General features: G+C 37.5%; 1 protein-coding gene across 3 annotated transcripts in view; it reads left to right on the top strand.

The window, feature by feature from the left end:
* Positions 1–2391: 2391 nt before the first annotated feature.
* Positions 2392–14280, top strand: part of da (daughterless) — a 118341-nt gene continuing 106452 nt past the window's right edge. For all 3 annotated transcript variants that reach the window (XM_065224457.1, XM_065224456.1, XM_065224455.1), the window contains exon 1: positions 2392–2865. In XM_065224457.1, the coding sequence (XP_065080529.1) occupies positions 2784–2865 (82 nt within the window). In that variant the 5' untranslated portion in view covers positions 2392–2783. The remainder of the gene's footprint in view (positions 2866–14280) is intronic.

Raw genomic sequence — 14280 nt, 5'->3', positions numbered from 1 at the left:
CAGATCAAAATTCAACGGCTGTAATCATATCATTGCTGTAGGAATCTTCCGGAAAATGAACGGCTTCGAGAATGGCATCCCCTAGCGATAATGGTGAGGATGAAGATAAGGAGGATGATAGAGAAAACGAAGGCCCGATGGAGAACCCACTTGATGACCCGTTATTCGACGACGTTTAGGTTCTCGACTATAACTGGAGTGAACCCGAAAGTGTTCAAAGCCATAAACTGCCAGGTCCACCTGAACCCGTAACAAATCTCCAGCTTTATTCAACTTTAGACTGTTGGTCTTTCTACACCAATTTAAAAACGAGTCTTCCAGCGCTCATGTTGCACACTGGAATGTGAATGAAAAATCGGTCAGTGAATCTAAAAAGAAATTAAGGCAACTTCGCGAGCCATCCCTATCTACTTCGTGGAGTAATTTTCTACAAGCAAGATGATGGAAGCACGATGGATGGATAAGGATTCTCCGGAAGAAGAAGATTCAGCTTCTGCTGCATGTTTATTCACTGTCAGTAAGTTCCCGTAAGATTTTTAATTCAGGCAAGCAACATTTGATTGACCCATCTGAGCGCGATAAGTCAGGAGCATCCTCGACACAAAAGGTCGCCGATTTATCTAAGGATCTACGCAGCGACATAGTCATCTTTCAGACGGACACGAAATAGCATGGACAATGCGGTCCTCAGCCATACTTGCCTCGCCAGCTCATACGCGTGAGAATATGATTGATTCAGTTCCTCTGCAGCATCTGCAGCAACTGTTCAGAACACTGGAGGTCCGTAAATGAATCGTTTTGTGGTGCAATTACGGCATTCAAGGCAGCGTTGTCCTCGCTTGAAATGGTGGCCAAGAATATGCAGGTGCAAATTGCATTCGTGAAGCAAAGAATCGAAGCATTGGAACAGCGTGGACGCATGGGTGATTCATTCATAAGTGCGATGGAAACTTCAGTTTCCGAAGAAGAGTTCAGTCAACATATTTCAGGACAGTTAGTTGACATGGAGGATGTAGACCAGTGGTGCTCATGCCCATTTTTTGAATAGCTGTATCTTTGTTTGATGGTCATATTTTAGGTAGAATTTTGCGCAATTCCCAATCATTTCGGCCATACATTCGTAATACAAAAATATATTCAAGCTGAGGTTGTAGCATCATAGAGATCAAAGTATCATGTGCGACCCGCGTTCCGCACTTTGACCACCGACAAACCGACATGACACTTAATACTGACTTATGCCTGATGTTGACGACGAGTAAACTACCTTGCAAATGAGATTCGATAACTTGTTTTAACGATATAGATAAAAGACTAAACGAAATTATTTAATAGTTGGAACTTTCCTACATCGATCAAGTTTCATTCGTCTATTTCAATGAAAATATTCTCATAACCATCCACATCCGCAAACGAAGGATTAAATATTACTCTAAGAACTGTCATAAGTGTCACAGGAGTTTGGAGGTTTGTTAGTGGGGAGCATAAAGCCATAGGATACATACGCTAGGAAAACGTTGCTGGCAGATTTATAATTGCAATGGGAATATAATAAGACATAGTGAAAAATGACTAGTAAGTGGACGGGTCTGGGATTGAAGTCTTGACCTTCTGCTCAGCAATCAGAAACGGTAACGACTAAGCTATCGTTAAATAATGTTTCTTATGTTTACAATGTAATTGATTAAGACACATGAGGGAAATGCTTTTGACATTTGAATAATGTACGAGCTTCCTACAATTTCGTCTCAATATTCGTCTAAGTATTTGTGAAAATTACAATAATTGTCGATCTAACGATAGCGCTCGTGGCGAATAGGAGAAATAGGAAAATGATGATGGCCTCAACATTTTGCACGTTGAGGCATAGGAAAGAAATCTTGATAAGCATTTATTACCCGGGAAAAATTTTCGTCATTTTTTTCAAAGCTGCTACGGGGAAGAATCCTCAAAAGCAATCCGATAGACGTATAATTTTAAATTTTTATTTTTTCTTAGTTTTCGTTTAGATCTTTAGATTTAAACTTTTCTAACCTCGTATGCACAACCAAATGTATAGAAAATTCTTTATTCGTTAAATAAAAGCGTTTTTAAAATATTCTCCCATACCTCGCCGTGCAAAATTATGATACCATCATCAGTGTTCTAGTTCTCCGATTTGCCACAAGTGGCGCTTTATGCTATCGTTAGATTGCCAATAATATAAATTACATTTTTCAAACAAACGCCACCCTAATGCGATGCACGTGTGAAGCTACCCCTATCTTTGCGCAAGAAAATCCTTCCCAACGTGTATCGCCTCAAGCCAACAGTTGCGAGAAGACCGACGGAGACGGAGGCCTCTCGAGACCCGAGAGAACAACCGAGCGTTCAGTTATCGTTCCGCTCGCGCACCGTGCTGATGTGTTCTCACGTTAGCTCCCGTGTCGTGGATAGTCGCTGCCCTTTTTCTTTTCCTCGGTAGTACCGTTGTGTGTGCTCTGCTGGTGGACTCTGCTCAGTGTTGTTTCATTGAGGAAGAAAAGAAACGATTCATCGCACACGCACACCTGCAAACCAAAACAATCCCAGTGTTCTTCTGTGTACTATTCCGTGTGTAAGCACACACACGAGTGTGAGTGTGTGCGTTGCCACTCTCGTGGGTTTGGGCGAGCGCCACACGGGTTTTGTGTGTGTGTGGGTGTTGTTACTCGCCGTCGTCGTCCCGTCCCAAGAGAAGAGAAGAACATCATCACCATCATCAATCGTACACGACGGACGGGGAGTAGTAGAGAGATATCAAAATGGCTACTAGTGATGATGAACATTACCATCTCTATGAAGTGTTTCAAAATTGCTTCAACAAAATCGCAAACAAGCAGCCTGGTAAGTGTTGGAGCAAAACCGGAAGTGTCTGGCGCTTCCGCGGGCGATGAAAGTGAAGTTCCAAGTGCGGCGTGAAAGTGGCAAATTGCGAGTGCGTGTTGTCCCTGTCGAGCTTAGGAGGCCTGGAAGTTGGAGATTTTTTTTGTCATCCATATTTTCAATGATTTTTGTTCGGGGGATTGCGTTGGTGTTGGTGCGCGCGCGATCAAGGCGGAGGAAGGTGGTGTTTCAAAGCTCTTCGTTGTGTCTCGTTGCCTACTCTACTACAAGTAGCGTTATTATTATTGTTCGCGGCGGCGGGCAGCGCTCGGCTGTGGATGTATGGGTGCATTCCGCGCGCTGACGATGGTCATTCTCTGGATTTTGCTGTGCTGCCTCCGTTGTGTGGTGTATTGCCGCCGATGTTGTGTGTACAAGTGTATGGTACCTTTATGCGGTTGTGTCAGTGCATGGCAAGCAAAAGAAAAAAAAAACGAAACGAAGCTGAAGAAAAGCCTTTATGTCAAAACCTTCTATAAATATTATGATGGGGCAAGTACTCCAGCGCTGAAACTGATCGTGCTGATGGAACTGGGAAGCTCGTGCTGCAGAATGTGCCGCCGTCTCCCCCCGAAGGATGATCACGAATGGATTGAGTGAATAGGCACACTGAGATTAATTTATTCGGCGATTTTCCAGTGATTGGATTGTGATTGTGTGCAATGAATTGGAAGAACCAAGGTTGCCAGAAGCAAAAGTGTGCATCGTATGGATTATGGCGCGGCGTTCGTCGTAGATCGACTGATATTCGGTATCACTCACTACTAGGCTCTCTATCAGATAAGCAAAACCCAATTTTTATTCTACTGTGTTTTTTCCCCCTGTTATTGATAGTACGAACTCATGATGATTTGTCAAACAAAAAAAAAAACACCTCGCTCGAGTAGAGTGATTAACGCAACAATCACCCACGAATATGTAACATGTGGGATTATTCAACATTGAACAACCAGTTTTCCCTTGTTACATGTTTCCGGCTACATTCTGTATTTATATTGTCAAAACTGGATCTTTGGGCCGGCAGTGGGTGCCGTTTCGATGAACTGGTTCGGTCGATTTCGCAATGTGCGATCTATTAACTATGCAAAAATATTCCGGGAGACGAAATTGAGAGTTTGGACCGGATATTTCATTGGAAATAAGTTCAGCAATTATCTTCGGAGAAGTCCTTTGGTCTGTACTAGATTATTCAGGGTACAGTCACTTTGAAGTACTATTAAGGTAAGGGTTGATGCATGATTTTGTGACAAACAATGCCTCAGGTATCGGAAAAACGTAACGATAGCGGTGGGGGGGGGGGGGTGTTGGGGTTAATTATTTTCTCCATTTAGCGTGACATAATTAATGCATGGGCCCATGATGATGAAAATTTCAAAGGTATTTTGAAAAGATTTTTGAATGAATTCTAGAGATCACAGCAAGTTATTTCAGAGAAAAATTCCGAGGAAGTTTTGGGAAGACCTCTAAGAGACTCCAAGTCAATTGTGTGAGATCAGGGTAGACTTTTTTGGTAGTTCTGTGGAAAATTCCAAGACGATTCGAGGTCAGTTTCCAATTAATATTTAAAATAAGTTCTCTGAAAAATTTTAAGAGCATTCTGATGAGAATTCGCTGCTAAAAATAGCAGGGAAATTGAGTTTTGGGGGTTCAATTCCAGAAGAATCTCGAGAAGAGTTTTATGGAAATTCCGAGGATTGCTCAATAGGCATCTAGAGAAGAATTTCTAAATAAGGAGAATTCCAAGCAAATTTCCTGAAGAATTGATGAGATCTCCAAGCTAATTATGAGCAGATTTGCAAGATAATTCTAAGCTGAATTGCTTGGGAATTCTTTGAAGAATTATGCTTAATTCGAAGAGCAGCTTAGAATAGATTCCAATATTTTTTTGGAGTGTTCTGAACATAATTTATTTACTGTTCTGTTATAACCAATTTTTCAAGGGACTCTCAGATTTATAAAGAAAAATCAAGGGACTCTCAGAGAGAATCTTATCAGTTTTGGAAGGAATCTGTGAAGGGAAATGATTCTGACGGAAATTCTTGAGAACATTCCAAAGAGCAAAGAAATCCTGTAAATCACCGTTTCTTATAAATCCCCCATCTATTAACGGATTGGTAATTATCGTTTATAAGACTATTGATATTGCATGTTGGTTGCATTAACTACTTTAGCAACTGTTCCACAATAAAACACATAACCATTCAACATTTGATCATTTGACACAGACACTCCACTTTCCCATATCACCTCACACCCAAAAATGGAAAAAGTCTGTCCCACCAGGAAAGCAAAAGCCACACCAAACTTGAAGGTTGCAATTTTAATATCAGTCTCTAAAATTACGAATGACCCAAAAAACGAACCGTGACAAAAAATACCCTGCTGCTCTTTTCTGGTTTGGCCCTTTTACCCGCTACCCTCTCTCTCTCTCCTTCTGTCCAACATCTCTCGCCTCTCTCGCATGGTACACACAAAGTGTACGCAATAAGCGCGACTGGAGCTTAAAAATATAATAAAATTTTGAGCTGATATTCTCCGTCTCCTCCCACTGCCTCCTTTCACTTGAGCTACTCTTATTGCAAATCTACCGACTTCAACGACGTCGTCGTCGTCGACGACGACGACTGCAAGAGCCGTATAATTTTATATGTTTTCCTCCTCAAGAAACCGAAGGAAAAAAAAACGTAGCGAAAGCCTCTTTCTACAACATTTCTCGTATTTTTTTACTGCGGCGCGTTTGCTTTGGGTCCTGATTGTGTTCTGCATGTACACCACACTGTATACCTACCGGCAGATAGGGTGACTGATCCTATGTTGGTTTTATTGGGCGACGCTTCAAAAAATATTAGACAAACTGAGGTCTATACTGCTCATAATCGCAGGATTTGCGTCATTTTTAAGATAACAAAGTTATCCACTATGTAATAAACCTACAGACTTTGATCAGGAAAAAAAGGTTAAAACTAACCAACTCAGTTCGTCCCACTCAAGCAAAGTAATCGCATATCAATCCCATCCTGAAATTCAATCGTCCAGAGGTCAAGTTACAGTTCTGCTTTTTGAGTTATCATATGATACAGTAACGACCTGATTTTTTCATCCCTCTTTTTGAAAATCTATTCTAATCTTCTACGAAACCCATGCGTTTTTTCAGTGGTTTCATAGCACCAAAGTATACCTTAAACAACCATCCATGAATGAGAAAGATTTGGAATGAAGGTTTTGTGAAATTATTGAAAGATGATACTCTGCTGCGTGGAGGGGCTGACAAAATCGGTTAAATACTGTATAACCGTCAAGATGGCTGACTTGCACTACCACTTCAAATTTACTAGAAGGCAAATCTCGGACACTATTGACATCGTGCATGAAATTTACACTGCAGCAAACTTGGCGAAGCAATTTTAATATTGTACGTTTTCTGTTGTGCCCCAGAAAATGCCAAGGGATAATGAGATCCACCTAAAAAATTAATTTGAGACCTTATCACCTTTTAAAGGTAAGATCAGTGGCGTCCCGTAACCTCTCTTTTTACCTGTGCACCAACTTTCAAAACCAGATTTAATGCCATCTTCATACTCGAATCGGTTGAAAAATACACTTAATCTTCTAGTTTATTCTATATCTATCCATTGCAAGCAATATGTTGATAATTGTTTAAGTTTTGAGAGTTGGTGCAGTTGGAGGTTAAGGAAACGCCACTGGGTAAGATTGACGCTATAAAGCGTTTTTTTGATAATTTTAAGGCGATCTTGGGTTTTTTTAAAAGCGATTACACTGTGCGACAAACTGGATTTTTTTTTTCGTTTCAGGACAAAAGTATCTTTCCATATTTGATTTTATTGTGGTACCTTGAGTTAAAGTCTAGTATATACTTATGCCCTAACACGTCACGTTGCTTAGGTACTGCTTCCTTTTTAAATTGGGATATTCATTACTCACGATTGTGGCCATTTGCTGCCAACCTAAGCAGGTGGCATTATTGTTGTGCAAGGACTTTTTGAAGAAAATTACTCAAGGAATATTTGTTTAGAACATTTCAACACGCCATCTCGATGTTTCATCCATGATGATACTTCTAATACTCGGTGTGCGGTGTCTTTCAGAACGCGGACCACCTCCGTGTTGCAAGCGCGCTGATCTCATACACACCTGTGAGGTGGTAAGTCTCATCAAAGCAACGATATCGATATAAAACGTGACGTGACAGGGCAAAAGTGTACTCTAAACTTTATCTCAGGAAACCATAACAAAATCAAACATGGCAAACATTTACTGTCCTGATATTTTTAGGCAATAGGATCTTTGAATTCATTTTGGTGTTTTGCAACTATATTATTGTTTTATATCAATCAATAGTCAGCACTATAACGGCGCCGGTGGTGTAGTGGTAAGCGTGATTACCTCTCACCCCAGCAGGCCTGGGTTCAATCCCAGTCGGCGCCGCCGGGATGTTCTGAGGCATAACATTTCTGATCACGCCTTCCTTCGGATGGGAAGTAAAGCCGTTGGTCCCCGGTTCATGAGTTGATGGGTCGATAGGTAGGGTCCAGGTGTGAGAGCTGCCTTCCTGGCACGTCGGTAGCATTGGTGCTCAGCACGGAAAACAAGATCGACGGAAAAAACAAACCAAAGGAAAAAAAAATAGTCAGCACTTGTTTAAGCTTCTCCGTGTGTCAATTGTTCTCGTCCGTATGTTTTCTTGATAATTTATATATTGAAAAACAATTAAAATACTATTGATTTCAAACATTTTTTTTCAAAAATAGTTTTCGATAATTTTAAACTGTTTTCATCTTTCGTTCAAGAACTTTTTTCAAAAACAGATTTTCCCATCTCAAAACAACGAAACACTTGCTAGGAAGGAAAGGGTTTCTGTAATTTAAGGGGTTCTAAAGCATCAAGGTTATCGGTGCCGGTGGTTTAGTGGTAAGCGTGATTGCCTCTCACCCCAAAAGGGCCGGCGTTCAATCCCAGTCGGCGCCGCCGGGATTTTCTGTGGCATAACATCTCTGATCACGATCAGGGCAGTAAAGAGCCGTTGGTCCCCGGTCCATGAGTTGATGGGTCGATATGTAGGGTCCAGATGTGGGAGCTGCCTCTCTGGCGTTAGTAGCATTGGTACTCAGTAAGGAAAACCTCTGGCCTCTGACTGAAAGTCTCGCTAATAAAGATAATCTAACCTAACCTGAAACTTTTGGCTTTCTTTAAGGTTTTGGATTTTTTTTATTATAAAGCCAATTTTGCCGTTTTCAGGATGGTCACTGATCCGAGAAATCTGGAAAGACCGGGAATCAACCCGGAATCGAAATTATCTTAGAAAAAAAACATGAAATAATCCGGAATTAGATTGGAACCTTAAGATATGTTTATTATGTCTTGCATTGAATTATGTTGATAACAATTCTATGATCGATAGTTATTGTAGTTAATATTACTTCAAGCTCGAAATTCTTATTTTTTTCATAGTAAGATACCAACAATGAAGTCTGAGATCTAAGCAAATAAGCTATGTGTAAGAGTTTCAAAAATTGGTCAAGTCTAAGATCAAGGCAATTTTTCTAAATTATTCCAGTAAGAATCCAAGCCTCTATCACTTGGTTTTTGATTAAATTCGCTATCTCAAAAGTTTGTTGATGTTCACTGACCAGCAGTTTGAATAACGTTGCACGTTTTACAACCTTGAAAGCTTTGCATGCCATATAATATAGAAAATGTTTCCATTCCTCACCTTGAGATTTTCCTCAGAATTTCCTGAAAGCTATCCTCCGAATTGTCGTTAAATTATCAGAGTTATCTAGGGATTCTCCTGCTCTTGCAATTCCCAATGGCGTCGCGTAACCTCAATTTTTACCTGTTTCAACAACTTTGAAAACGTTATTTAGGGTCATACTTACATTCAAATCAGTTTCAAAAGACACAGGGTCTTCTAGTTTCACTAATTTGTATCCATTTTTACCTTTTGAGAGTTGTTGAACTGGTAGATGGAGGTTAGGGCGACGCCACTGCAATTCACCCCAGGATTGAATTACCTTGCAATTCACAACAGAATTCTATGTATGTTTGTCTACAATCCATTTCCCACTGGCCAGTAGTGCTTTTATGAAGGTAATTTTTTTATACATAGATGCAAACTTTTTTAGCCCTGCCGGTGGAAGGTGATAGCTCTACTGTACATCCAACGACCCATTTCAAGAATGCCTGTTCACACACGTACATTCTGAGATCGCCTTCATATACAATACATGTAATACAGATACATGTAATTCATTCACACTTCCAGATCTCACCAAATTTCGCTGTTTCTTCACTCTTCTGTCCAATTGTCGTGCCTATTTATGAGCTCGTTGTCCTTCTCTGTATCATTGCTAGTTCCTGCTAGTCTCCCGAAAGTCTCCTAGATGTGAATTCTAATGTGTTCCACGACATATCGACGTCCATTATTTGAGTATGATGATCTTGAGTTCCTAGTTGCGCCTTATAAAACCGTAATACCATTGCGGAAAATTGACATTGCCCATCTCTGGGAGCATCACTCCATTGTCGTATCGCATGTGCTTAATTTTGCTGCTTCCTTTTTGCTTTTACTTTGTCGACTCCATGGTACCGGAAAAGATATAGATATATACATTATTAGCAATGCTGTGATATAACCACAACGGTATGGCCGTTCAGAATGGTTCAATGGATGTGAAATGATGGAACATTTAAATTTAACCCGATTTAAAGTGCTTCAATGCAACGTTCATTTTTTATTAACAATTGACACATTTTTTAATATGTTATCTTAACTAATTTCTTGAAGCATTTACTTGTGTTTTATCGAAGACAACAAATCAAGAAGACTGGTAACTCTTCCATTTTCTCATACGAACGCTATGAGACAGGTACAATTCCGTCATCTGCCCCTCAAAGGTAACTGCTTTGAACGAATTTGAAAGCAAATATTACATCCTTGATATGATGTCTTCGGTTACAAATCGTATCAATGTTCCGTCATATCGTATCTTCAAGTGATCTTCGCCAGCGCCACATTTCATTCAGGCTCTTTGGAACTACATGTGGTGAAGTATGAAACGCATCTTTTAAACTGAATTGCACATAACAATGACCAATGTCATCGCTTACTCACACATGTAATCTGCCTCGACCAACCTGGCAGAACGCGCCCTAACCCTCACTGAACCAAAGAGCAGGACATGAAAGTGTTTTTTTTCAGAATTCCCTTGAAATTCTTATCAAAATACCCTTGAAAGAATCTCCTGGAATTTGTTTGGAATTATTTCGAAAATCTCATTAGAATTCCTTCTCAAAATTCGCTTGGTATTCGCTTTTGAATCTCTCTGGAATTCTACTCAGCATTCCTTGGATATGTGATTGAAATACCCTTTGAATGCTCCTTTTTGGATTCCTACGGAAAATAAGCTTGTGGATAGATCATTTCCGTATTTCACGCGAGTTTGAAGCTTAAACTAGTTTGAAATTCAATTTGCATTAATTTAAAAATTTAAGCGATGTTAAATTTTCCTTAAAGTGCTCCTTAAAATTATCTTTGACTAGTTGATTGATTAACATTTAGAATATTATTATCAGCCTAGGCTGGTTCTTACCCGAAAAAAAAAATAGACGGTATCGATAACGTATAACGTAAATACATTGTTAAAAAGTTGTTCACATCGAGTAGTTCCAGACAAAAAGTAAAAAAAATTGATCTTTGAATCCTTCTCTGACTTGCACAAAACTTTGCGTAATTGTTTGTTATGGGCAATGAATCACATTTTTGATAAAATTCGGACATTTTAGATCTTGTAAAATTTTCAAAATGGCGTGCTTGAAATTATTCAGAAAATTGTAGCACGGAAATGCCATTTCTGATTGAAATCTCGCGTCATTTTTCAAATTGACCAATGTAACATATTCACCATAGTGAGAAAATCGAAGTTGACAGAAACAATACATTTTGCAATACTATTTTTAATGTAGTTTGTGAATAATACCGTTGAAAATTCAGTAGAAACGGTAAAACTCAATTTGAATTTCATGCTACAATACAGAAACAAACATAGGACGTTTTGACTAGTCAAGTTGTACATCGGACATGTTACATTGAACATTTTTTCTCAATGACATAATCAATGAGTGTTACATTGGACGTTTTGTTCTACATGAAAATAGATTCCCTTTCACAGATTTCAGAGTAGAGTACCTAACTTTAGATTGGTCCCGCCTTTGGAAAATGAGCACCAATTATGTTAGGCAGTCCGAATGACCGAAGTAACAATCATGTACCCATGATTTCAAACTGTACATTGGACAACTTTTGACCTATGATTATCTTAAATAAATGAAAATAAATTTGAATGGATGTAATGAATGAACAAACTTTTGGAATGTTCAAAATCACGAACACATGAAAACTGACAAAAAACGTAGCATAAAATTATTTTTGAACTATTTTTTTTTGTGTACACTTTTTTATGTATTTTTTTTTTACAGCAAATAATTGAAAATGTTTGTTAAAAATTGTAAATTACATGAAAAACGTTTAACAAAAAGTTCAAATATTTTACCAAAAGTTCTTGCTCTACGATTTTTGTCAATTTTTAAGTGTCAATAATTTTAAATATTCCAAAAGTTTGCATTTTGATGAGTTCTTTTAAACTTAAATTTCAGATCGGACAAGGGCATTTTAGTTTAAAGATTTTTTTTAAATTTTTACTTGAAATTACTCTAAACATTTTTTTTTATATATTTAGCCATTAACATAGCATGAACATAGCAAAACGATAAAGTGGTTCTCAGAATTTCGTAAAAATTGGTAGTTTTGTTCTTTATCGCAACATGTCAGACTCGTATTTCTTTATTTTGTCATTAGGGTGACCAGTTCCATTTTAGGGTGGTCCAAAAACCTTTTTTTTCAAAAATGGATATTTTTCCTTGAAAATTTAGGCTTTTTTACACAACATATGTTTTTCATATTTTTCCTTCAAGATTTAGGCTTTCTTACACAAGATATAAATCAAAAATCATATTTTTTTTTTTGGTTTTTGAGTTTTTTTTTTTTTATATCTTTATTAAGGAGACTTTCAGCCGTTGGCTGGCTCGTCTCCGCATCGGTTTTTGAGTTATATTTTTTAAAATTTATCAAGTTTTGAGATTTCTCGCGTAACATTTGAAAAGGGCCTATGATCAAAATGTAAACAAACCGATTTTTGATACCATTCTGTAGCACTGGTAATTAGCTACCAGTCGTATAGGAATGTTCCGCATTATCGATAAAAATCATTAAAAATAACTTGATTTTAAAAACGGCCGATCCACGAAATTTTTCCAATCATTCATGCTAAAACGGCCTAACCTCGGGCCTAACATATATTTTTTTTCGTTCGATGAGGTTCCATTCATAAGCCTAGTGACGTAGAAGGGCCGATGATTGAAAAATTTCAAATCAAAGCTAGGCCCTACTGCTTGAGGCAGGGCCGATGATTTATTTGACGTTAAGAAAAGGCTTAGCAAAGGGCCTACAATTTATGATGACAAGCACAACGGCTTAACAAAAAGGGCCTAACCATTTAAAGATTCACAAAAAGGCTTATTACTGTGATATTAAATTTTTATCGATTTTCATGTATTTTTGAAAACGTTTCGCATGTTTTGGATGTTGTGTACTGAGATATAGTTACTATTGTTATTGTGAACAATATAAACGCCTAAAATACTTCAATTTATTTATATAGGAATTAAATACTGGTGGAAAAATTTACAATTCATTTTCTGGATTGTTTACATTTTGGACATAGGCCCTTTTCAAATGTTACGCGAGATTTCGCTCAATACGCCTATAGATTATGTGACTATATTAGCTATGTATCATTGGAGATACATGGTAGTCTCATCATGGTAAAAAGTTCAAAAAACCAATATAACGTCCTTTCGGATTTGTTTAGAGTCACAATTTTTGATAAAAGATAGAAAAAAATGTGTTTTCATTTAAATTTTCTCAAAAATCTATGATAAAAACTGATTTTCTTGAATTGCTTATATCTTTTTTTCCAATATTTTAAGAACAATCTAAACGTGCTTTTTTTGAATTGTAAGCTTCTCTTTAAAATCATGGTTAGGATCTCCTTATATTTTTCTTGAAATACCTACTTCTCAAAGTTATCTGGGACTTCTAGTTGAAATCTTCCTTATATTTGCCTTATAATTATCCCTAGAATTCTACTCAAAAATAATTTGACATTCTCTTCAAAATTCTGTACACAATTATTCAAAGTGTCTGATTTTTTTAAACTAAATCTGAGATGAAAATGTCGGCATATTTTACATTAGAAAACATATTAAATTTTCTAAAAGTATTGCCAAAAAAGATATCAAAAATCTAAATAAAAATAGTTGCTTTCTACAATTCTAAAAATATGAAGTGTGAAAACATTTTTTCTATCTCATCTGCATCATTGCAAAAAGTAAAAAAAAATATCGAAAAAATTCTTTTTAACGTGCAAATGTCCAAGAATCTAAGGAAAAAACAGGTTTTCTTTGATTTTTGATACCCTTTTCTAATATTTTAAGAAAAAAATGTTTTAACGGTGCGCTTCTCGATTAGTTCTCCTTACATTTTTCTTGAAATACCTAACGGCTTTTCATAAACTACGTAGACCGTATTTAAGAAAATTTTGACCCCTTACCCTCTCCCCTCCCCCACATAGGCGATCGCTCATACCGTTTTTTAAATTTTGTATGTACCGTAAACACCAGTTAGGAATATCATAGAAGACTAACCCAGGTCATCCTCGGTGGACAACCAGAATTTTGTCACTATCAACAAGGCGTAAAATATAACAAAGATAACTTATATGTGTCCCTTGGATTACTAAACAAAAATCCTGTCCCCCCTAGTTTGAAGTAGGTAGTCAGGACAACCTAAAGTGTCAACGTGGTTTATCTCAAAGTTATTTAGTCAAAATACCTTGGTTTGGAATTCCCCTCAGAATTCCTTAAAAATTATCTCTAGAATTCTCCTCATAACTAAATTGGCATTCTCTTTAAAATTCTGTAATTAGTTGTCATATTTTGTGGTGTCTGGAATCACCAAAGGTTTAAGAATGTGAAAAACTGGGCAGGTGTCAAAATCTCGAAAAATTTCTCTTCTGTTCGTCGAAAAAGTTCATAATTCTAACGTTATTCCAGGTATCTAATTGATTTATAAATGAATTTCCAAGTTTAATAATTCACTTGCTAACATCCGGTGACTTTTGAAAAAATTACATGTAGCCATAAGAAATTTCAAAATTCTAAGACTCTTAAAAACTTCTAAAAATTTCGGACTAATGTGTGGGACGAATTCAAAAAAAGTGGGACATGGCTATTTGCGAC

The sequence above is a fragment of the Ochlerotatus camptorhynchus genome, unplaced genomic scaffold (genome assembly GCF_037179485.1).
Source record: "Ochlerotatus camptorhynchus isolate MF236.1 unplaced genomic scaffold, CSIRO-AGI_Acam_v1.1 ptg000211l, whole genome shotgun sequence".
Classification (NCBI taxonomy): domain Eukaryota; kingdom Metazoa; phylum Arthropoda; class Insecta; order Diptera; family Culicidae; genus Ochlerotatus; species Ochlerotatus camptorhynchus.
Note: the sequence above shows the minus strand (reverse complement) of the source record. Positions and strands in the feature narration are given on the sequence as shown.